At 45.4% G+C, this 26,981-nt stretch overlaps 1 protein-coding gene across 1 annotated transcript; it reads right to left on the reverse strand.

Moving 5' to 3' along the window:
• Positions 1-2,645: 2,645 nt before the first annotated feature.
• Positions 2,646-26,653, reverse strand: LOC106597643 (TBC1 domain family member 31-like). Its single transcript, XM_045713582.1, has 20 exons — positions 26,235-26,653; positions 25,864-26,010; positions 25,656-25,771; positions 25,260-25,438; positions 24,935-25,086; positions 24,615-24,774; positions 24,197-24,397; positions 23,873-24,034; positions 23,346-23,425; positions 21,960-22,106; positions 21,355-21,488; positions 21,029-21,162; positions 20,529-20,708; positions 15,607-15,839; positions 15,191-15,343; positions 8,449-8,584; positions 7,496-7,588; positions 7,146-7,286; positions 6,855-7,049; positions 2,646-3,008 (listed from the first exon to the last, which is right to left on the reverse strand). The coding sequence occupies exons 1-20, from the start codon at positions 26,306-26,308 to the stop codon at positions 2,811-2,813; spliced, it is 3,015 nt and encodes a 1,004-aa protein (XP_045569538.1). The 5' UTR covers positions 26,309-26,653; the 3' UTR covers positions 2,646-2,810.
• Positions 26,654-26,981: the final 328 nt, after the last annotated feature.

The following is a 26,981-nucleotide window of genomic DNA, read 5'->3' on the forward strand; positions in this document are numbered from 1 at the left end:
AACCTTCAGCATCAACGCTGTTGGCTTAGAGGAACATTAACCTTCAACATCAACTCTTCAGCTTGAACACGCGGCCTTCAGCATCAGCTATTGCTTAAAACGCGTGACCTTCGAGCATCTGCTAATTAAACCAACGCACAGCTTCAGCGCCAACTGTTAGCTTAGAGGAACACCGGCAGCTTCAGCATCAACTATTAGCCCAAAGGAACACTGCAACCTTCAACATCAGCTGTTAGCTTAGAAGAACACCACTGCCAGCCTTCAGCATCAACTATTAACAAGAGGAACACTGGAACCTTCAACATCGGCGAAGTGGAAAACGGAACACTGCAGCCTTCCAACATCGGCTAATAGGCCAGAGGAACACCGCAGCCTTCCAGCATCGGCCTATTGGCTTGAACATGACCTTCCAGCATCAACTATGACGGGGAACGCTGCAGCCTTCAGCATCAACTGTTAGGCAAGAAACGACTAGCCTTCAACATCGGCTATTGGCTGAACACGCGGCCTTCAGCATCAACTGTGGCTTGGGAACATTGCGCCCCAGCATAACTCCGTTAGCAGGAACGCTGCACATGGCTGTTGGCTTGGAGGAACACCACGTTCGGAGCATCACTGCATCAAGAACCGCATACAGCATCAACTATTAGGGTTATCACTGCATCAACTATTGCAGGAACATCCATGACCTTCCAGCATCGCTTAGGAACGCTTCAACACAGCTTAGCTTAGAGGAACACTGCAACTATTAGCTTAGAGGAACACTGCAACCCTTCAACATCAACTATTAGCTTAGAGGAACACTGTAACCTTCAACATCAACTATTAGCTTAGAGGAACACTGAACCTTCAACATCAACTATTAGCTTAGAGGAACACTGTAACCTTCAACATCAACTATTAGCTTAGAGGAACACTGAACCTTCAACATCAACTATTGGCTTAGAGGAACACTGTAATCTTCAACATCAACTATTAGCTTAGAGGAACACTGCATTCAACATCAACTATTAGCTAGAGGAACACTGTAACCTTCAACATCAACTATTAGCTTAGGAGGAACACTGAACTTCAACATCAACTATTAGCTTAGAGGAACACTGTAACCTTCAACATCAACTATTAGCTTAGAGGAACACTGCAACCTTCAACATCAACTATTAGCTTAGAGGAACACTGCAACCTTCAACATCAACTATTAGCTTAGAGGAAACTGCAACCTTCAACATCAACTATTAGCTTAGAGGAACACTGCAACATCTACTTAGCTTAGAGGAACACTGCAACCTTGCAACATCAACTACTAGCTTAGAGGAAACACTGCAACCTTCAACATCAACTATTAGCTTAGGAGGTTAACACTGCAACATCAACTATTAGCTTAGAGGAACACTGCAACCTTCAACATCAACTATTAGCTTAGAGGAACACTGCAACCTTCAACATCAACTATTAGCTTAGAGGAACACTGCAACCTTCAACATCAACTATTAGCTTAGAGGAACACTGCAAACCTTCAACATCAACTATTAGCTTAGAGGAACACTGCAACATCAACTATTAGCTTAGAGGAACACTGCAACCTTCAACATCAACTAGTTAGCTTAGAGGAACACTAACCTTCAACATCAACTATTAGGTTAGAGGAACATTAACCTTCAAACATCAACTATTAGCTTAGAGGAACACTGCAACCTTCAACATCAACTATTAGCTTAGAGGAACACTGCAACCTTACAACATCAACTATTAGCTTAGAGGAACACTGCAACCTTCAACATCAACTTATTAGGTTAGAGGAACACTGCACAACATCAACTATTAGCTTAGAGGAACACTGCAACATCAACTATTAGCTTAGAGGAACACTGTAACCTTCAACATCAACTATTAGCTTAGAGGAACACTGCAACCCAACATCAACTATTAGCTTAGAGGAACACTGCAACCTTCAACATCAACTATTAGCTTAGAGGAACACTGCAACCTTCAACATCAACTATTAGCTTAGAGGAACACTGCAACCTTCAACATCAACTATTAGCTTAGAGGAACACTGCAACCTTCAACATCAACTATTAGCTTAGAGGAACACTGTAACCTTCAACATCAACTATTAGCTTAGAGGAACACTGTAACCTTCAACATCAACTATTAGCTTAGAGGAACACTGCAACCTTCAACATCAACTATTAGCTTAGAGGAACACTGCAACCTTCAACATCAACTATTAGCTTAGAGGAACACTGCAATCTTCAACATCAACTATTAGCTTAGAGGAACACTGTAACTCAACATCAACTATTAGCTTAGAGGAACACTGTAACAACATCAACTATTAGCTTAGAGGAACACTGCAACCTTCAACATCAACTATTAGCTTAGAGGAACACTGCAACCTTCAACATCAACTATTAGCTTAGAGGAACACTGCAACCTTTCAACATCAACTATTAGGTTAGAGGAACACTGCAACCTTCCAACATCAACTATTAGCTTAGAGGAACACTGCACAACATCAACTATTAGCTTAGAGGAACACTGCAACCTTCAACATCAACTATTAGCTTAGAGGAACACTGCAACCTTCAACATCAACTATTAGCTTAGAGGAACACTGCAACATCAACTATTTCCTCAGAACATTTACATTTTCAACATGAACCATTGGCTTAGAGGAACACTGAAACCTTAGGTGACAGGACTGTGGTGTAGTAGTGTGGGTGGTGGGGTAGAATGCTCAGCATACTACAGATAGATATAGAATGTATAGAGAGGACCTGACTGCCTATTCTCTCCACAACACAGAATCATGTCTGTTCTACAACATATATTTCTATGGGACTGGGCTCACTGAGTGAGTGGTCCTGGCTCCTGCGGAGGTTGTCTCTGTGCTGCTTGGTCTCCTCTTCCTCTTGGCTGAGGAAGACTCTCCGGTTGGCCTCAGCTGTGGCTGCAGCCTGCCTCTCCTCCTCTAGCTGGGCCTTCTGAGACACCACCTCCTCCCACTGAAACACACAATGGCTGAACACACTTCACACCTCACCGTCCCGCTGAACCCACTCCTCCCGCTGAACCCACTCCTCCCGCCTCCCGCTGAACACACTCCTCCCTCCTCCCGCTGAACACACTCCTCCCTCCTCCCGCTGAACACACTCCTCCCGCTGAACACACCCCTCCCGCTGAACACACCCCCCTCCTGCCTCCCACTGAACCCACCCCTCCCGCTGAACACACCCCCTCCCGCCTCCCACTGAACCCACCCCTCCCGCTGAACCCACCCTCCCGCCTCACTGAACCCACCCCTCCCGCCTCCCGCTGAACACACCCCTCCTCCCACCATAAATCAATGACACAAGCATGCCCAGTGTAAGAGCCTTCAGTTGATCAAGAGGTACAGTAACTAACAGGACTCTCCATGACCTACTGTATATACCCTCCTCTACATCATCTCTCCTCCTACCCTCTGTCCCTCCATGACCTACTGTATATACCCATCTCTCCTCCTACCCTCTGTCCCTCCATGACCTACTGTATATACCCATCTCTCCTCCTACCCTCTGTCCCTCCATGACCTACTGTATATACCCATCTCTCCTCCTACCCTCTGTCCCTCCATGACCTACTGTATATACCCATCTCTCCTCCTACCCTCTGTCCCTCCATGACCTACTGTATATACCCATCTCTCCTCCTACCCTCTGTCCCTCCATGACCTACTGTATATACCCATCTCTCCTCCTACCCTCTGTCCCTCCATGACCTACTGTATATACCCATCTCTCCTCCTACCCTCTGTCCCTCCATGACCTACTGTATATACCCATCTCTCCTCCTACCCTCTGTCCCTCCATGACCTACTGTAATAATCCTCCCTCCTACCGATGACATCGAAACCCAACCCTCTCCCTCCATGACAACTGAGTGATATACCCATCTCTCCTCCTACCCTCTGTCCCTCCATGACCTACTGTATATACCCATCTCTCCTCCTACCCTCTGTCCCTCCATGACCTACTGTATATACCCATCTCTCCTCCTACCCTCTGTCCCTCCATGACCTACTGTATATACCCATCTCTCCTCCTACCCTCTGTCCCTCCATGACCTACTGTATATACCCATCTCTCCTCCTACCCTCTGTCCCTCCATGACCTACTGTATATACACCATCTCTCCTCCTACCCTCTGTCCCTCCATGACCTACTGTATATACCCCCCCATCTCTCCTCCTACCCTCTGTCCCTCCATGACCTACTGTATATACCCATCTCTCCTCCTACCCTCTGTCCCTCCATGACCTACTGTATATACCCATCTCTCCTCCTACCCTCTGTCCCTCCATGACCTACTGTATATACCCATCTCTCCTCCTACCCTCTGTCCCTCCATGACCTACTGTATATACCCATCTCTCCTCCTACCCTCTGTCCCTCCATGACCTACTGTATACCCATCTTTTACTGCTACCATCTCTCCTCCTACCCTCTGTCCCTCCATGACCTACTGTATATACCCTCTACATCATCTCTCCTCCTACCCTCTGTCCCTCCATGACCTACTGTATATACCCATCTCTCCTCCTACCCTCTGTCCCTCCATGACTACTGTATATACCCATCTCTCCTCCTACCCTCTGTCCCTCCATGACCTACTGTATATACCCTCTACATCATCTCTCCTTCTACCCTCTGTCCCTCCATGACCTACTGTATATACCCTCTACATCATCTCTCCTCCTACCCTCTGTCCCTCCATGACCTACTGTATATACCCATCTCTCCTCCTATCCTCTGTCCCTCCATGACCTACTGTATATACCCATCTCTCCTCCTACCCTCTGTCCCTCCATGACCTACTGTATATACCCATCTCTCCTCCTACCCTCTGTCCCTCCATGACCTACTGTATATACCCTCTACATCATCTCTCCTCCTACCCTCTGTCCCTCCATGACCTACTGTATATATCCTCTACATCATCTCTCCTCCTACCCTCTGTCCCTCCATGACCTACTGTATATACCCATCTCTCCTCCTACCCTCTGTCCCTCCATGACCTACTGTATATACCCATCTCTCCTCCTACCCTCTGTCTCTCCATGACCTACTGTATATACCCTCTACATCATCTCTCCTCCTACCCTCTGTCCCTCCATGACCTACTGTATATACCCATCTCTCCTCCTACCCTCTGTCTCTCCATGACCTACTGTATATACCCTCTACATCATCTCTCCTCCTACCCTCTGTCTCTCCATGACCTACTGTATATACCCTCTACATCATCTCTCCTCCTACCCTCTGTCCCTCCATGACCTACTGTATATACCCTCTACATCATCTCTCCTCCTACCCTCTATGACCTACTGTATATACCCTCTACATCATCTCTCCTCCTACCCTCTGTCCCTCCATGACCTACTGTATATACCCATCTCTCCTCCTACCCTCTGTCTCTCCATGACCTACTGTATATACCCTCTACATCATCTCTCCTCCTACCCTCTGTCCCTCCATGACCTACTGTATATACCCGCTACAGCATCTCTCCTCCTACCCTCTATGACCTACTGTATATACCCTCTACATCATCTCTCCTCCTACCCTCTGTCCCTCCATGACCTACTGTATATACCCTCTACATCATCTCTCCTCCTACCCTCTGTCCCTCCATGACCTACTGTATATACCCTCTACATCATCTCTCCTCCTACCCTCTGTCCCTCCATGACCTACTGTATATACCCTCTACATCATCTCTCCTCCTACCCTGTCCCTCCATGACCTACTGTATATACCCTCTACATCATCTCTCCTCCTACCCTCTGTCTCTCCATGACCTACTGTATATACCCTCTACATCATCTCTCCTCCTACCCTCTGTCCCTCCATGACTTACTGTATATACCCTCTACATCATCTCTCCTCCTACCCTCTGTCCCTCCATGACCTACTGTATATACCCTCTACATCATCTCTCCTCCTACCCTCTGTCCCTCCATGACCTACTGTATATACCCATCTCTCCTCCTACCCTCTGTCTCTCCATGACCTACTGTATATACCCTCTACATCATCTCTCCTCCTACCCTCTGTCCCTCCATGACCTACTGTATATACCCTCTACATCATCTCTCCTCCTACCCTCTGTCCCTCCATGACCTACTGTATATACCCTCTACATCATCTCTCCTCCTACCCTCTGTCCCTCCATGACCTACTGTATATACCCATCTCTCCTCCTACCCTCTGTCCCTCCATGACCTACTGTATATACCCTCTACATCATCTCTCCTCCTACCCTCTGTCTCTCCATGACCTACTGTATATACCCTCTACATCATCTCTCCTCCTACCCTCTGTCCCTCTATGACCTACTGTATATACCCTCTACATCATCTCTCCTCCTACCCTCTATGACCTACTGTATATACCCTCTACATCATCTCTCCTCCTACCCTCTGTCCCTCCATGACCTACTGTATATACCCTCCTCTACATCATCTCTCCTCCTACCCTCTGTCCCTCCATGACCTACTGTATATACCCTCCTCTACATCATCTCTCCTCCTACCCTCTGTCCCTCCATGACCTACTGTATATACCCTCTACATCATCTCTCCTCCTACCCTCTGTCCCTCCATGACCTACTGTATATACCCTCTACATCATCTCTCCTCCTACCCTCTGTCCCTCCATGACCTACTGTATATACCCTCTACATCATCTCTCCTCCTACCCTCTGTCCCTCCATGACCTACTGTATATACCCTCCTCTACATCATCTCTCCTCCTACCCTCTGTCCCTCCATGACCTACTGTATATACCCTCTACATCATCTCTCCTCCTACCCTCTGTCCCTCTACATCCTCCATGATGTTAACCAGCTGCTGCTCCTTGGTGTGGGTCTCTCTGTGTAGTCCAGCCAGATGGTGGTAGTGTCTGTCCCGGTCTGCATCCTCCTGGTCTAGACGCCTCATCACCTCAGCCTGCCACTCGGTGTCCACTCCCAGCTGGCCTGCTTCAGCTAAACACTCCTCTAGAACCTGAAACGTAGAGGAGGTCAGTCTCTCTCTCTCCAATCATTGTTTAATAACCCCTAGATTTCAGTCTGAGGAAGTATACAGTAGATGAATGCTGACCTTCTTGGTTCCCAGGCTGACGTCAGTGTCGTTGTTAAGGAGGTGTTGGAAGGTGGTCTCCTCAACCTCTGACCTGTGTCTCCTGGTATCCACCTCTGCTCTGACCTCCTGAGTCACACGCACCTGCTCCTTGGCCAGTTGCTACAACACAAGGATTACATCATGACATTACGGTCTGGTGAATGAAGATCAAGCCATATTGTAACTGGATAGCGTTAACATGGCCAATGTTAAATTACGTGTGGTGTCTTAACTTTATGCTGCAAGGAATATAATGTGAATGACAAGATAGTGTTTGTCTCAGGGGCAGGTCTCTGCACATCGTTGCTGTGATGAGGACAGTCACTGACCTGTTCAAACAGCCGTCTCTGTGCTTCCAGCTCCATCTGTCTGACTTGTATATCCTGTACTGCTGCTGCCGTCTCCTGGTCTCTGGTGTTCATCTGGCCCCAACAAACACCCCATTATATACAGTAGAGGACATATAGACACCCCATTATATATAGACACCCCATTATATACAGTAGAGGACATATAGACACCCCATTATATACAGTAGAGGACATATAGACACCCCATTATATATAGACACCCCATTATATACAGTAGAGGACATATAGACACCCCATTATATATAGACACCCCATTATATCCAGTAGAGGACATATAGACACCCCATTATATATAGACACCCCATTATATACAGTAGAGGACATATAGACACCCCATTATATATAGACACCCCATTATATCCAGTAGAGGACATATAGACACCCCATTATATATAGACACCCCATTATATACAGTAGAGGACATATAGACACCCCATTATATACAGTAGAGGACATATAGACACCCCATTATATACAGTAGAGGACATATAGACACCCCATTATATACAGTAGAGGACATATAGACACCCCATTATATATAGACACCCCATTATATACAGTAGAGGACATATAGACACCCCATTATATATAGACACCCCATTATATACAGTAGAGGACATATAGACACCCCATTATATATAGACACCCCATTATATACAGTAGAGGACATATAGACACCCCATTATATATAGACACCCCATTATATACAGTAGAGGACATATAGACACCCCATTATATACAGTAGAGGACATATAGACACCCCATTATATACAGTAGAGGACATATAGACACCCCATTATATACAGTAGAGGACATATAGACACATTACACACAAAATAAAAGGATGGTTGAAAGAATGAATCTCTTCTTTCAATATTAAATACAGGGCGGTGACTGAAGTGAAAACAGACCTTCCTCTGTATCTGCTCGTCCAGTCTGTGTAGTTCAGTCAGTCTCTGGTCCTGCTGGTGTTTCAGGAAGCGTCTCCTGGCTGCATCCATCAGCTGGAGCTCCTTCACCTTCAACTCACGCTTCATGGCTGTTAACCTGGACACATTACAGACTGTCAGAGAGACTAACCTGGACACATTACAGACTGTCAGAGAGACTAACCTGGGGACACATTACAGACTGTCAGAGAGACTAACCTGGGGACACATTACAGACTGTCAGAGAGACTAACCTGGAGACATTACAGACTGTCAGAGAGACTAACCTGGGGACACATTACAGACTGTCAGGGAGACTAACCTGGAGACACATTACAGACTGTCAGAGAGACTAACCTGGAGACACATTACAGACTGTCAGAGAGACTAACCTGGGGACACATTACAGACTGTCAGAGAGACTAACCTGGAGACACATTACAGACTGTCAGAGAGACTAACCTGGAGACACATTACAGACTGTCAGAGAGACTAACCTGGGGACACATTAGACTGTCAGAGAGACTAACCTGGGGACACATTAGACTGTCAGAGAGACTAACCTGGAGACACATTACACACTGTCAGACAGACTAACCTGGAGACACATTACAGACTGTCAGAGAGACTAACCTGGGGACACATTACAGACTGTCAGGGAGACTAACCTGGGGACACATTACAGACTGTCAGGGAGACTAACCTGGGGACACATTACAGACTGTCAGGGAGACTAACCTGGGGACACATTACAGACTGTCAGAGAGACTAACCTGGGGACACATTACAGACTGTCAGAGAGACTAACCTGGGGACACATTACAGACTGTCAGAGAGACTAACCTGGAGACACATTACAGACTGTCAGAGAGACTAACCTGGGGACACATTACAGACTGTCAGAGAGACTAACCTGGGGACACATTACAGACTGTCAGAGAGACTAACCTGGGGACACGTTACAGACTGTCAGAAAGACTAACCTGGAGACACATTACAGACTAACCTGGGGACACATTAGACTGTCAGAGAGACTAACCTGGAGACACATTACAGACTGTCAGAGAGACTAACCTGGGGACACATTACAGACTGTCAGAGAGACTAACCTGGGGACACATTACAGACTGTCATATAGACTAACCTGGAGACACATTACAGACTAACCTGGGGACACATTACAGACTGTCAGAGACTAACCTGGGGACACATTACAGACTGTCAGGGAGACTAACCTGGAGACACATTACAGACTGTCAGAGAGACTAACCTGGGGACACATTACAGACTGTCAGAGAGACTAACCTGGGGACACATTACAGACTGTCAGAGAAACTAACCTGGGGACACATTACAGACTGTCAGAGACACTAACCTGGGGACACATTACAGACTGTCAGAGAGACTAACCTGGGGACACAGACTGTCAGAGAGACTAACCTTGGAACAGGGAACAAGTCTATTTCAGCTTAATTAGTGACATCACATTTAATGGGCTTGTACCAAGTAATTTATGAGGATCAATAACTATGACATGAGAGTCACATTACCTCAGAATGTACTTCCTTCTGAGGATCCTGACTGAATATGATGCAGACACAGTTCTGCCTTGGAAAGAGGGGGACCTAGTCAAATTGTATGTATTCAACTGTGTCTTCCTCTCTGAATCAGCCTTAATCGACATCCACGTCTTCGGCACCCGGGGAACAGTGGGTTAACTGCCTTGTTCAATGGATTCGATCTAGCAACCTTTCAGTTGCTCTAACCACTAGGCTACCTGCCGCCCCTACACTCTAACCACTAGGCTACCTGCCTGTCCCTACACTCTAACCACTAGTCTACCTGCCTGCCCCTACACTCTAACCACTAGGCTACCTGCCCCCCCTACACTCCAACCACTAGGCTACCTGCCCCCCCTACACTCCAACCACTAGGCTACCTGCCCCCCCTACACTCTAACCACTAGTCTACCTGCCGCCCCTACGCTCTAACCACTAGGCTACCTGCCTGCCCCTACACTCTAACCACTAGTCTACCTGCCGTCCCTACACTCTAACCACTAGGCTACCTGCCGTCGCTACGCTCTAACCACTAGTCGACCTGCCGCCCCTACACTCTTAACCACTAGGCTACCTGCCGTCCCTACGCTCTAACCACTAGTCTACCTGCCTTCCCTACACTCTAACCACTAGGCTACCTGCCTTCCCTCCACTCTAACCACTAGTCTACCTGCCGTCCCTACACTCTAACCACTAGGCTACCTGCCTGCCCCTACACTCTAACCACTAGGCTACCTGCCTGCCCCTACACTCTAACCACTAGGCTACCTGCCTGACCCTACACTCTAACCACTAGGCTACCTGCCGCCCCTACACTCTAACCACTAGGCTACCTGCCTGACCCTACACTCTAACCACTAGTCTACCTGCCGTCCCTACACTCTAACCACTAGGCTACCTGCCGTCGCTACGCTCTAACCATTAGTCGACCTGCCGCCCCTACACTCTAACCACTAGGCTACCTGCCGTCCCTACACTCTAACCACTAGGCTACCTGCCGCCCCTACACTCTAACCACTAGTCTACCTGCGCTTACCCTCTAACCACTAGTCTACCCGTCCCTACACTCTAACCACTAGTCTACCTGCCGTCCCTACACTCTAACCACTAGGCTACCTGCCGTCCCTACACTCTAACCACTAGTCTACCTGCCGTCCCTACACTCTAACCACTAGTCTACCTGCCGTCCCTACACTCTAACCACTAGTCTACCTGCCTGCCCCTACACTCTAACCACTAGTCTACCTGCCTGCCCCTACGCTCTAACCACTAGGCTACCTGCCGCCCCTACGCTCTAACCACTAGTCTACCTGCCTGCCCCTACACTCTAACCACTAGTCTACCCGTCCCTACGCTCTAACCACTAGGCTACCTGCCGCCCCTACACTCTAACCACTAGTCTACCTGCCTGCCCCTACACTCTAACCACTAGTCTACCTGCCTGCCCCTACGCTCTAACCACTAGGCTACCTGCCGCCCCTACGCTCTAACCACTAGGCTACCTGCCCCTACACTCTAACCACTAGTCTACCTGCCTGCCCCTACACTCTAACCACTAGGCGACCTGCCGCCCCTATACTCTAACCACTAGGCTACCTGCCGCCCCTACACTCTAACCACTAGGCTACCTGCCGTCCCTACACTCTAACCACTAGTCTACCTGCCTGCCCCTACACTCTAACCACTAGTCTACCTGCCGCCCCTACTCTCTAACCACTAGGCTACCTGCCGCCCCTACACTCTAACCACTAGTCTACCTGCCTGCCCCTACGCTCTAACCACTAGTCTACCTGCCACCCCTACACTCTAACCACTAGTCTACCTGCCGCCCCTACACTCTAACCACTAGTCTACCTGCCGTCCCTACACTCTAACCACTAGGCTACCTGCCTGCCTCTACACTCTAACCACTAGGCTACCTGCCGTCGCTACGCTCTAACCACTAGTCGACCTGCCGCCCCTACACTCTAACCACTAGGCTACCTGCCGTCCCTACACTCTAACCACTAGGCTACCTGCCGTCCCTACGCTCTAACCACTAGGCTACCTGCCGTCCCTACGCTCTAACCACTAGTCTACCTGCCTTCCCCTACACTCTAACCACTAGGCTACCTGCCGCCCCTACACTCTAACCACTAGTCTACCTGCCGCCCCTACACTCTAACCACTAGGCTACCTGCCGCCCCTACACTCTAAACACTAGTCTACCTGCCGTCCCTACGCTCTAACCACTAGGCTACCTGCCGCCCCTACACTCTAACCACTAGTCTACCTGCCGCCCCTACACTCTAACCACTAGTCTACCTGCCTGCCCCTACACTCTAACCACTAGTCTACCTGCCTGCCCCTACGCTCTAACCACTAGGCTACCTGCCGCCCCTACGCTCTAACCACTAGGATACCTGCCCCTACACTCTAACCACTAGTCTACCTGCCTGCCCCTACACTCTAACCACTAGTCTACCTGCCTGCCCCTACTCTCTAACCACTAGTCTACCCGTCCCTACGCTCTAACCACTAGGCTACCTGCCGCCCCTACACTCTAACCACTAGTCTACCTGCCTGCCCCTACACTCTAACCACTAGTCTACCTGCCTGCCCCTACACTCTAACCACTAGTCTACCTGCCTGCCCCTACGCTCTAACCACTAGGCTACCTGCCGCCCCTACGCTCTAACCACTAGGCTACCTGCCCCTACACTCTAACCACTAGTCTACCTGCCTGCCCCTACGCTCTAACCACTAGTCTACCTGCCGCCCCTACACTCTAACCACTAGTCTACCTGCCGCCCCTACACTCTAACCACTAGTCTACCTGCCGTCCCTACACTCTAACCACTAGTCTACCTGCCCGCCCCTACACTCTAACCACTAGGCTACCTGCCCACCCCTACACTCTAACCACTAGGCTACCTGCCCGCCCCTACACTCTAACCACTAGGCTACCTGCCGTCCCTACTCTCTAACCACTAGTCTACCTGACACCCCTACACTCTAACCACTAGGCTACCTGCCTGCCCCTACACTCTAACCACTAGTCTACCTGCCTGCCCCTACACTCTAACCACTAGGCTACCTGCCTGCCCCTACACTCTAACCACTAGGCTACCTGCCTGCCCCTACACTCTAACCACTAGGCTACCTGCCTGCCCCTACACTCTAACCACTAGGCTACCTGCCGTCCCTACTCTCTAACCACTAGGCTACCTGCCGTCCCTACGCTCTAACCACTAGTCTACCTGCCTGCCCCTACACTCTAACCACTAGTCTACCTGCCGTCCCTACACTCTAACCACTAGGCTACCTGCCTGCCCCTACACTCTAACCACTAGGCTACCTGCCGCCCCTACTCTCTAACCACTAGTCTACCTGCCTGCCCCTACACTCTAACCACTAGTCTACCTGCCGCCCCTACACTCTAACCACTAGTCTACCTGCCTGCCCCTACACTCTAACCACTAGTCTACCTGCCCCCCCTACACTCTAACCACTAGTCTACCTGACACCCCTACACTCTAACCACTAGGCTACCTGCCTGCCCCTACACTCTAACCACTAGGCTACCTGCCGTCCCTACTCTCTAACCACTAGGCTACCTGCCGTCCCTACGCTCTAACCACTAGTCTACCTGCCTGCCCCTACACTCTAACCACTAGTCTACCTGCCGTCCCTACACTCTAACCACTAGGCTACCTGCCTGCCCCTACACTCTAACCACTAGGCTACCTGCCGCCCCTACTCTCTAACCACTAGTCTACCTGCCTGCCCCTACACTCTAACCACTAGTCTACCTGCCGCCCCTACACTCTAACCACTAGTCTACCTGCCGTCCCTACACTCTAACCACTAGTCTACCTGCCTGCCCCTACACTCTAACCACTAGTCTACCTGCCCCCCCTACACTCTAACCACTAGTCTACCTGCCGCCCCTACACTCTAACCACTAGGCTACCTGCCGCCCCTACACTCTAACCACTAGTCTACCTGCCTGCCCCTACACTCTAACCACTAGGCTACCTGCCGCCCCTACACTCTAACCACTAGGCTACCTGCCGTCCCTACACTCTAACCACTAGTCTACCTGCCTGCCCCTACACTCTAACCACTAGGCTACCTGCCTGCCCCTACACTCTAACCACTAGGCTACCTGCCGTCCCTACTCTCTAACCACTAGGCTACCTGCCGTCCCTACGCTCTAACCACTAGGCTACCTGCCTGCCCCTACACTCTAACCACTAGTCTACCTGACACCCCTACACTCTAACCACTAGGCTACCTGCCTGCCCCTACACTCTAACCACTAGGCTACCTGCCGTCCCTACTCTCTAACCACTAGGCTACCTGCCGTCCCTACGCTCTAACCACTAGTCTACCTGCCTGCCCCTACACTCTAACCACTAGTCTACCTGCCGTCCCTACACTCTAACCACTAGGCTACCTGCCTGCCCCTACACTCTAACCACTAGGCTACCTGCCTGCCCCTACACTCTAACCACTAGGCTACCTGCCGTCCCTACTCTCTAACCACTAGGCTACCTGCCGTCCCTACGCTCTAACCACTAGTCTACCTGCCTGCCCCTACACTCTAACCACTAGTCTACCTGCCGTCCCTACACTCTAACCACTAGGCTACCTGCCTGCCCCTACACTCTAACCACTAGTCTACCTGACACCCCTACACTCTAACCACTAGGCTACCTGCCTGCCCCTACACTCTAACCACTAGGCTACCTGCCGTCCCTACTCTCTAACCACTAGGCTACCTGCCGTCCCTACGCTCTAACCACTAGTCTACCTGCCTGCCCCTACACTCTAACCACTAGTCTACCTGCCGTCCCTACACTCTAACCACTAGGCTACCTGCCTGCCCCCTACACTCTAACCACTAGGCTACCTGCCGCCCCTACTCTCTAACCACTAGTCTACCTGCCTGCCCCTACACTCTAACCACTAGTCTACCTGCCGTCCCTACACTCTAACCACTAGTCTACCTGCCTGCCCCTACACTCTAACCACTAGTCTACCTGCCTGTCCCTACACTCTAACCACTAGGCTACCTGCCTGCCCCCTACACTCTAACCACTAGGCGACCTGCCTGCCGTGAATGATTGATGTAGTAATAAATTGGCATACATAGATGACTGTATGTGTGTCTGTTCTCTGACCTGGTTCTCTGTTCAGCCAGCTTGCTCTCCTCCTGCTGTAGGATGTCCCTGCGTTTCTCCTCAGCCTGCTGCAGTAACTCCTGCTGGGTGTACCACGCCTCGTCCTCAGCCTGCCTCTGAACCACCTCCGCACGCAGCTCCTGCACCGCCTGCCTTGAGACACACACACACACACACACACACACACACACACACACACACACACACACACACACACACACACACACATCTGACACTGTTCTTTGACACAAATACTGAAGAAGGCTTTGACCGAAACGTCCGTGTCAAGCTTTTCCCTGCTACTGCAAGAAAAACAGAGATAAGATATTAAGAGTTGACTTTGTGTGAACCTTATTGTCTTTGCCGGTGTTCTAGAATGCCACAGAAAGGATAAGATGCCAATGATACAATCTGACCTCTCTCTGAGGTAGTCCACCTCCTGCTGGCGTATCCTCTCTCTCTCCTGAGACTGGTACTCCACTATGTAGGTGGGGTACTTGTTGAAGACAGGGTACTGTCCCCTGGTCAGAGGCTGAAAGTCATCCAGCATGTTCCTGGGGTGGATGTCTGCTGGGGTGCTCTCCATCAGCCTGTATGTCTCCTTTATCACGGCGCTGACGTCCAGGTTGTTACGGTGATGGAAGAAATACTGGGAGAGAGAGAGAGAGAGGAAGGGAGAGAATCAAGTGTGCATTTTTCCTTTATGAAGAAGAAGGTAAATATACTGTAGCTGCAAGAAGCAATGAACAGGGTTCATAGGATGGCAGAAAGGACACCTGGGTAATAGTTTCCTTCTTTTTTTTTAAGATATCAATGCCAAACTTAACATGGTTCCTCATGGTAATGTCTCTGATGACCCTAAAAAGTTCCAAGTTCACAGGCCATTGTGGAGTGGATTTACAAAGGATTTAAAATGGACTCTTAAGTTTTGATTTCCTGATTTATCAATAACTCAGCCGTCTCTAAAAAAAAACGTTTTGCTTAAGGTTTACCAAAATGTCCCAGATTCAGGAAAACATATCATGGCAGAATCGCATTAGTGGAAACCAAGACTATTCTCAGGGAAAGCTGGGTTGTAGCTAGATATGTTAAGAGTCGTGTCGGGGAAAATGTATAGTATTTTAGCTAACCCTAAAGCTAATTTTACTAACCTACCATGTTAATTCTCCTAACCTGCTGCATATGTTCTCTTAACCTGCTGCGAAAAGTCACTTCTTCTAGTCAAAACATTCATCTGATGATAAGACGTGTGCATTTACATTTATTTATTTTTGCTAACATATGATGGGGGTCCCTGGGAAGGGGTCCCTGGGAAGGGGTCCCTGGGAAGGGGTCCCTGGCCAAGAAAAGGTTGAAGACCCCTGCTGTAGGTCATACGGGGTGATGGATATGAGGGTTTATAACTGCTTATAACCTTGCCACCTATAGGTCAATCAGTACCATTCTTTTTGATCAAGTCAGTCCTGTAGTTTCTGTGTGCCAAATTTGAAGAAAAAAGTTACCAATCTATGCTTGAGATATTTGACCATGTCAAGATTTTTTTTAAATAAAAATGCAGCTTTGCTGTGAACAACTAATAAATTAGACTAGTGTAACAATGTTAAAATGATGCAAATAATGCTCTGCTCTTCAATATTCATCCATAATATACAATTCGGAGACTGTCGCAGTAGTCATGACAAAAATACATAGTGGCTTATAGTCATAACATGAAGTCATATAAAGGGCCTAACCAATGAAAGTGTCCTTTCCCATGGTTTATATTAAACATCTTACCTCAAACCTTCCCATGGTTTATATTAAACATCTTACCTCAAACCTTCCCATGGTTTATATTAAACATCTTACCTCAAACCTTCCCATGGTTTATATTAAACATCTTACCTCAAACCTTCCCATGGTTTATATTAAACATCTTACCATAAACCTTCCCATGGTTTATATTAAACATCTTACCATAAACCTTCCCATGGTTTATATTAAACATCTTACCTCATCTTCCCATGGTTTATATAAAACATCTTACCTCATCTTCCCATGGTTTATATAAAACATCTTACCATAAACCTTCCCATGGTTTATATAAAACATCTTACCTCATCTTCCCATGGTTTATATTAAACATCTTACCTCATCTTCCCATGGTTTATATTAAACATCTTACCTCAAACCTTCCCATGGTTTATATTAAACATCTTACCATAAACCTTCCCATGGTTTATATTAAACATCTTACCTCATCTTCCCATGGTTTATATTAAACATCTTACCATAAACCTTCCCATGGTTTATATTAAACATCTTACCTCAAACCTTCCCATGGTTTATATTAAACATCTTACCTCATCTTCCCATGGTTTATATTAAACATCTTACCTCAAACCTTCCCATGGTTTATATTAAACATCTTACCTCAAATCTTCCCATGGTTTATATTAAACATCTTACCTCAAACCTTCCCATGGTTTATATTAAACATCTTACCTCAAACCTTCCCATGGTTTATATTAAACATCTTACCTCAAACCTTCCCATGGTTTATATTAAACATCTTACCATAAACCTTCCCATGGTTTATATTAAACATCTTACCATAAACCTTCCCATGGTTTATATTAAACATCTTACCTCATCTTCCCATGGTTTATATAAAACATCTTACCTCATCTTCCCATGGTTTATATAAAACATCTTACCATAAACCTTCCCATGGTTTATATAAAACATCTTACCTCATCTTCCCATGGTTTATATTAAACATCTTACCATAAACCTTCCCATGGTTTATATAAAACATCTTACCTCATCTTCCCATGGTTTATATTAAACATCTTACCATAAACCTTCCCATGGTTTATATTAAACATCTTACCTCAAACCTTCCCATGGTTTATATAAAACATCTTACCTTATCTTCCCATGGTTTATATTAAACATCTTACCTCATCTTCCCATGGTTTATATTAAACATCTTACCTCAAACCTTCCCATGGTTTATATTAAACATCTTACCGTAAACCTTCCCATGGTTTATATTAAACATCTTACCTCATCTTCCCATGGTTTATATTAAACATCTTACCTCATCTTCCCATGGTTTATATTAAACATCTTACCTCATCTTCCCATGGTTTATATAAAACATCTTACCTCATCTTCCCATGGTTTATATTAAACATCTTACCGTAAACCTTCCCATGGTTTATATTAAACATCTTACTATAAACCTTCCCATGGTTTATATTAAACATCTTACCTCATCTTCCCATGGTTTATATTAAACATCTTACCTCAAACCTTCCCATGGTTTATATTAAACATCTTACCTCATCTTCCCATGGTTTATATTAAACATCTTACTATAAACCTTCCCATGGTTTATATTAAACATCTTACCTCATCTTCCCATGGTTTATATTAAACATCTTACTATAAACCTTCCCATGGTTTATATTAAACATCTTACCTCATCTTCCCATGGTTTATATTAAACATCTTACCTCAAACCTTCCCATGGTTTATATTAAACATCTTACCTCATCTTCCCATGGTTTATATTAAACATCTTACCTCAAACCTTCCCATGGTTTACATAAAACATCTTACCTCAAACCTTCCCATGGTTTATATTAAACATCTTACCTCAAACCTTCCCATGGTTTATATTAAACATCTTACCTCAAACCTTCCCATGGTTTATATTAAACATCTTACCTCATCTTCCCATGGTTTATATTAAACATCTTACTATAAACCTTCCCATGGTTTATATTAAACATCTTACCTCATCTTCCCATGGTTTATATTAAACATCTTACTATAAACCTTCCCATGGTTTATATTAAACATCTTACCTCATCTTCCCATGGTTTATATTAAACATCTTACCTCATCTTCCCATGGTTTATATTAAACATCTTACCTCAAACCTTCCCATGGTTTATATTAAACATCTTACCTCAAACCTTCCCATGGTTTATATTAAACATCTTACCGTAAACCTTCCCATGGTTTATATTAAACATCTTACCTCATCTTCCCATGGTTTATATTAAACATCTTACCTCAAACCTTCCCATGGTTTATATTAAACATCTTACCTCAAACCTTCCCATGGTTTATATTAAACATCTTACCTCAAACCTTCCCATGGTTTATATAAAACATCTTACCTCAAACCTTCCCATGGTTTATATTAAACATCTTACCTCAAACCTTCCCATGGTTTATATAAAACATCTTACCTCAAACCTTCCCATGGTTTATATTAAACATCTTACCTCAAACCTTCCCATGGTTTATATTAAACATATTACCTCAAACCTTCCCATGGTTTATATTAAACATCTTACCTCATCTTCCCATGGTTTATATTAAACATCTTACCATAAATCTTCCCATGGTTTATATAAAACATCTTACCTCAAACCTTCCCATGGTTTATATAAAACATCTTACCTCAAACCTTCCCATGGTTTATATTAAACATCTTACCTCATCTTCCCATGGTTTATATTAAACATCTTACCTCAAACCTTCCCATGGTTTATATTAAACATCTTACCTCAAACCTTCCCATGGTTTATATTAAACATCTTACCTCATCTTCCCATGGTTTATATAAAACATCTTACCTCAAACCTTCCCATGGTTTATATTAAACATCTTACCTCAAACCTTCCCATGGTTTATATTAAACATCTTACCTCATCTTCCCATGGTTTATATTAAACATCTTACTATAAACCTTCCCATGGTTTATATTAAACATCTTACCTCATCTTCCCATGGTTTATATTAAACATCTTACTATAAACCTTCCCATGGTTTATATTAAACATCTTACCTCATCTTCCCATGGTTTATATTAAACATCTTACCTCAAACCTTCCCATGGTTTATATTAAACATCTTACCTCATCTTCCCATGGTTTATATTAAACATCTTACTATAAACCTTCCCGTGGTTTATATAAAACATCTTACCTCAAACCTTCCCGTGGTTTATATTAAACATCTTACCGTAAACCTTCCCATGGTTTATATTAAACATCTTACTATAAACCTTCCCATGGTTTATATTAAACATCTTACCTCATCTTCCCATGGTTTATATTAAACATCTTACCTCAAACCTTCCCATGGTTTATATAAAATATATTACCTCAAACCTTCCCATGGTTTATATTAAACATCTTACCTCATCTTCCCATGGTTTATATTAAACATCTTACCATAAACCTTCCCATGGTTTATATTAAACATCTTACCTCATCTTCCCATGGTTTATATTAAACATCTTACCTCATCTTCCCATGGTTTATATTAAACATCTTACCTCAAAGTCCTCTTTGTGGCTGCAGAGCAGTAGTGGAGCGCGGCAGCAGGTGACATAGGAGACCACAGATACCAATAAGAAGGCAGGATGGTTAGAGAAGACGTTGTCAAACAGTTTGAGCCACTCATCTCTGGTCAGCACCTCAGAGAACAGAGTCTCTAACAGGGGCCACACATACAGCTGGAGGAGAGGGGGGGAGAGAGATAGAGGTTATTAAAGAGTTTGAGCCACTCATCTCTGGTCAGCACCTCAGAGAACAGAGTCTCTAACAGGGGCCACACATACAGCTGGAGGAGAGGGGGGAGAGAGATAGAGGTTATTAAAGAGTTTCAGCCACTTTTCTCTGGTCAACATCTCAGAGAACAGAGTCTCTAACAGCGAATGGAAATGTATCACTGAACGCTTGTTTGTGGGAGCAGATAAAAAACAACCATACAATACTAGTGTCATTATAATACAGTTGTAACGAGAGTTTAAAAGAGATCTCCTGGTCGTCTCACCTGAGAGGTGACTCCACAGTCGATGAGGTGCTGCAGCAGTTCCTTGTCATGGTGAGCCAGAACATTCTCTGCCATGCTCAGTACGTTGAGAGGAGGGTTGGGGAAGTATTCAAACCAGTGCTGGCACCAGTTCACTGCAAAGGACAAACAAAACTGTCGATACCCTATTTTACAACCAAAGTGCAACAACAAAGTTATATAAACAAGGTACACGAAAAGAAAACTGAAAAAGTGACAAATATTCAGCAACTCTAAGTTAGCAAACAGGGCCGACATGAAAGGACAAGTGAAACAGGATTCAGTTTCTAGTACTGTATGTACAGTACCTATAGTGGTGGCAACCACTTCAAAACAGAGCAGTGGGTTATTCTGGAAGAGCTTGACGAAGGGAAACGCCACCAGAGGGAGGTAGTCTGTCTCTCCAAAGATGGCCGCCCAGTGGGCTAGTGCAGACAACACTCTGTAGGCAGACAAGAGATGGAAATGACAGCACTGTCAGATATACCCATCACGATTCATGGAAATGACATCACTGTCAGATATACCCATCATGATTCATGGAAATGACATCACTGTCAGATATACCCATCATGATTCATGGAAATGACATCACTGTCAGATATACCCATCATGATTCATGGAAATGACATCACTGTCAGATATACCCATCATGATTCATGGAAATGACATCACTGTCAGATATACCCATCATGATTCATGGAAATGACATCACTGTCAGATATACCCATCATGATTCATGGAAATGACATCACTGTCAGATATACCCATCACAATAATGAATCATCAAGGACGTTTTGATAAAAATGGAAGAACCATTAACTATTCATAATTCCAGATCATCTGAACGTGCCCATGCCAGGCCAACATGACAGCAGGCCCACAGTGCCAGCCAGGTAAGTGGTAAGTATACCTTTGAAGTCCCCGCTGCAGTTTGTGGCTCTTGATGGGGTATCGCTCCTGGATGCTGAGGTAGGCAGAGTGCAGGCCTTTATCGGTCAGACTGCTGAAGGCTGCGTGGTTCTCTGGCAGACGCAGGAGGGACCTCCACACAAACATCCTGAGGAGAAATAAACGCATGATCATCATAATGGAAACGGTTTACTGTAGTGTATAAAGGAGCACCATTTACTGTAGTGTATAAAGGAGCACCGTTTACTGTAGTGTATAAAGGATCACACGTTTACTGTAGTGTATAAAGGAGCACCGTTCACTGTAGTGTATAAAGGAGCACCGTTTACTGTAGTGTATAAAGGAGCACCGTTTACTGTAGTGTATAAAGGAGCACCGTTCACTGTAGTGTATAAAGGAGCACCGTTTACTGTAGTGTATAAGGAGCACCGTTTACTGTAGTGTATAAAGGAGCACCGTTTACTGTAGTGTATAAAGGAGCACCGTTTACTGTAGTGTATAAAGGAGCAACGTTCACTGTAGTGTATAAAGGAGCAACGTTCACTGTAGTGTATAAAGGAGCACCGTTTACTGTAGTGTATAAAGGAGCACCGTTTACTGTAGTGTATAAAGGAGCACCGTTTACTGTAGTGTATAAAGGAGCACCGTTTACTGTAGTGTATAAAGGAGCACCGTTCACTGTAGTGTATAAAGGAGCACCGTTTACTGTAGTGTATAAAGGAGCACCGTTTACTGTAGTGTATAAAGGAGCACCGTTCACTGTAGTGTATAAAGGAGCACCGTTTACTGTAGTGTATAAAGGAGCACCGTTTACTGTAGTGTATAAAGGAGCACCGTTTACTGTAGTGTATAAGGAGCACCGTTTACTGTAGTGTATAAAGGAGCACCGTTTACTGTAGTGTATAAAGGAGCACCGTTTACTGTAGTGTATAAAGGAGCACCGTTCACTGTAGTGTATAAAGGAGCACCGTTTACTGTAGTGTATAAAGGAGCACCGTTTACTGTAGTGTATAAAGGAGCACCGTTTACTGTAGTGTATAAAGGAGCACCGTTTACTGTAGTGTATAAAGGAGCACCGTTTACTGTAGTGTATAAAGGAGCACCGTTTACTGTAGTGTATAAGGAGCACCGTTTACTGTAGTGTATAAAGGAGCACCGTTTACTGTAGTGTATAAAGGAGCACCGTTTACTGTAGTGTATAAAGGAGCACCGTTTACTGTAGTGTATAAAGGAGCACCGTTTACTGTAGTGTATAAAGGAGCACCGTTTACTGTAGTGTATAAAGGAGCACCGTTTACTGTAGTGTATAAAGAGCACATTTGTATGTTGCTGCCCCTCATTAAAACTGTGACACCTTGGCCCTGATTCCTGATTTGTAGTTAGTTACCTGTATTTAGCTGGATATTCTCCAAATGCCTTCAGTAACGTCACAAGTCTCTTCTTGTTTAGACCGTCAGGCAGTTCATTCTGAAAAAGAAAATCCACAAATCAGTTGAACGCCTCACTTGATTCAAAAGAACATCATTCAAAATTTGGATGAGGAAAACCAATGGTAAAATCACGAGACAGCACGGCTCCAGACCAGAGAACTAAATAAGGTCATGCTATTATACGGTCACTATGAGATTATACCACAAGTATCTATGCTTCTGTCTGCCATGTGTTTCTGCATGCTCTACAGATGTAGGCTCTTAATTTGAGGCAGTTTGCTACAGAGGGAAAATAATCCTGGAGCAACAGGAAATGTGCATTATAATATGGATTATAATTAATGGACATTTTTTGTACGGGTCGAAATATGACATTTTCAAGGGGCAATTACAAACTTGAGAAGCCTTTTAAAACCTTGAATGCAAGTTCGCATTTCCTGTTGTGCAACAAAAGAGTGATCCAATGAATATCCTACATCTGTACCTCTTTATCCTCTGTCATGGGGACAGCTGGAGGCCTCAGGACTTTGGTCTTGACTCGTCGACCAGAGGTTTTGGCCGGCCGCTGGACCGCTTCTGACTTCACCTTCATCGTCAGAGCCGAACACTCTCCACCAGACACCACTTTGACCAGGGACGGAGGAGGCTAGGAGAGGATGACGAGTGGCTCAGGGGAAGGCAGAAACATGACTGATGTGTGCTAATCTTAAAAACTACACAGATGAAACAAAGCTGCCTGGGTCATTTAGCAAAATTCAAGGACACGTGTCAGATGAACAGCCTTTTTAATCATTCTGATGATTGCTACCTTGTTGTAGTCCTGGGTCAGACACTGAACACTGTAGATGTTCAGGCTGCCATTATCCATTATCGTGACAATATGGCGTCCGTTGGGACTGACAGTGGCTGCGGTGATGGCGTCATCATGGGATCCGATGTTGAAGAGCAGCTTGCAGGTCTGGATGTTGATGAAACGCATCACACCATCCTGACTCAGCACCCCAAGAGTCTGAAGAACAAAAACTAAATGTTTTCTCATTTACCAACCACCGAGACAAATAAAGCATGTTCTCCAAAATACATCAGTATCAGATAGCATTGGCTGTACATTGGCTGCTTTCTTGGCAAGGGTTCACTTGAAAAAGAGATGTAAAACTCAACGTGACTTCCGTGGTTAAATAAAGGATGAATAAATAGAATGAATGAATGAATGAATGAATACATACCTGGCTGGCCCCACCATCGAAGCTGTCTGGTAGGAACTCCAGCTGTCTGACAGTGCGGACCTTGGGAGGCATCTGGACCACTCTAAGCAGCTGCCTGGTGTCCAGACACCACAGATGGAGAAGGTTGGATCTGCCCCCTGCAGCCAGAATCTTCCCATCACTTTGAAGAGAACACAAATGGTTTTAGGAGGACATTACTGGTACTGAACATCTGCTTTGTTGTTCAGGGCTTATCTGTAATAGTCATAGCCACACAGACAAACACACTTTTCTATATTAGACTTCCACTTCCACTCAACCTTTCAAAAACACACACACACCGTGTGACAGCAAATGCCTTGTAGTGTATCCTGGGTCCCTCATCAGGAACAGGCAGCTGGTATTTGCAGAACAACGTGTCACTCTCCCAGGCAAAGATGGAGTCATCGTTGAAACAGCTGAGGATGGTGTTACTCAGAGGAAGAAAGAACACCTAGGAAAAAAATAACACACACAGTTCAAATGAATTTTCACAAATTCAGATAAATTGTTTAGAGTTCTACAAAATGTAAAATATAAAAAGGCACTGTGTGAATTTTTCCATTATGTATTCATTGTATTGTCAAATCGGAAAATGAAATGATTCAGTTCTGTAAATGATCTAACCCTCTGTATGCCGACAGATTGACGGACATTGAGTTTCCTCTTCCTCTGGAAGGTGTCCAGGTCCCAGAGCTGAGCCGTGTCAGCTGACGTACTGATGGCGTAGCGGCCAGAGCCATGGACCGACACGGAGGATACCGCCCCCTCGTGACCCCGCATCCAACTCACCAGCTGCTTCGTATCTGACGGAATCAAACAATCAATCAATCTGTTTATTGTTCCAATTGGCAAACACCCGGCAAAAACGCCATTATCTGATGGAATCATTGGTCTTTCAATGTACTGGAAGTTTGGGTACACAGGCAAATACACCACAGAAGATGACTTTACCCTCCTCAATCAGCTAATCAATTCCTAACCTTTTGGAAAACAATTATGCAGCAATGTAAGGAGTCATACCTTTGTCAAAGCACTTGATGGAGTAGTCTGCAAGAGCAACCAAGAATTCCGTTGTTCTGCGCAAGTTGAAAGCCAAGGCAGTGCAAGCTTGACCAGTTTTCTGAACAAGTCTAAACCTGGAGAGAGACAGAACAGGTATGAGCACAGCCTGCACCAGTAAGAGTATTGCAATGCAATATTGTGGTGTTGACAGTGTGACATACTGCACCTGTTTCTAGTGATGTCAAAGACATAAATATTCCCATGGTGGTCTCCAGCCAGGAAAGAGTCCCCAGTAGTGTCAAAGGTGACATGAAGGAAGTGGACTGTTTTGGACTGGTAGGCAGCTGCACTGCGAATCACTGTGACCACGACCCTGTTAAAGCAAAAACGGTTATTATGGTCTACATACAAGATGCACGTCTAGCTGTCAGACAAGAATGCAAAGCACAGCTTCTATTCAAGATATGCAGAAACAAACAATAACAATCCCCTCTCGTTTACGATCAACAACACTCAACAGCCAGGCTTCACTATCACAAGGTGATGGAGACTCAACAAGTGGGTTATGAGCTAACATTATCCTTTGCAACGACCTACCCAGTATTACTTGGTGTTGGTTTTCGATGCCATACTTTTCCCTCCTCCTTGTTTCCAATGTCGGTCGTTTGCATTTTTTTTTTTTTATGAGCAGAATTGGGGATATGATACGTTTGGATCTAGCTAGCTAGCGAGTTAGCAGTGGTAACTAATTCACAGTTGATTAGCAAGCCGGCTAGCCTGAATACCAGCCTATCGTCTGGCGGTCTGTACAGCGCGAAATTTGAAAGAACACGTTATTGCTGGTCTCCAATCGCAAGAAGAGCATTCACAAGCATATTATCGAGCAGTCAATATCCCGCTAAATGATTTATTGAGAACAAAACTCAAATGAAAGCCATAGTTATAAATCTGTCTTCAGTTAAAAAGTTGTCAGCGGTTATCTTGTCGCTTCTTGAATGACGTCAAGAATGGGATGTAAACAGTAGCAGGAATTGTGGTTACTGGAGTTCTCTACGATCAAATAGGATAAATTGGAGGATTGGAGGTTTGAAACCTCTCTGTGTAGATGTACCACAGTTAAAAAGTTACAAGAGAGAAAAAACTAATAAATGTGATTGTTCTAAAGTCATTACTGCTAATTATAAGGGGGTGGATAACATAGCCATAGGCCATGAAGGTGGACAAGGACCAATGCCATGTCAAGTTTTGGTTTAGCAAAAAGTATGATAGGTGGACACTTTCTCAAGGTGATCACAATACAATACAATATCAAATGTATCTAGCTAGCTACAGTATTTCACACCT

This window comes from Salmo salar, unplaced genomic scaffold (genome assembly GCF_905237065.1).
Source record: "Salmo salar unplaced genomic scaffold, Ssal_v3.1, whole genome shotgun sequence".
NCBI classification, from domain to species: Eukaryota; Metazoa; Chordata; class Actinopteri; order Salmoniformes; family Salmonidae; genus Salmo; species Salmo salar.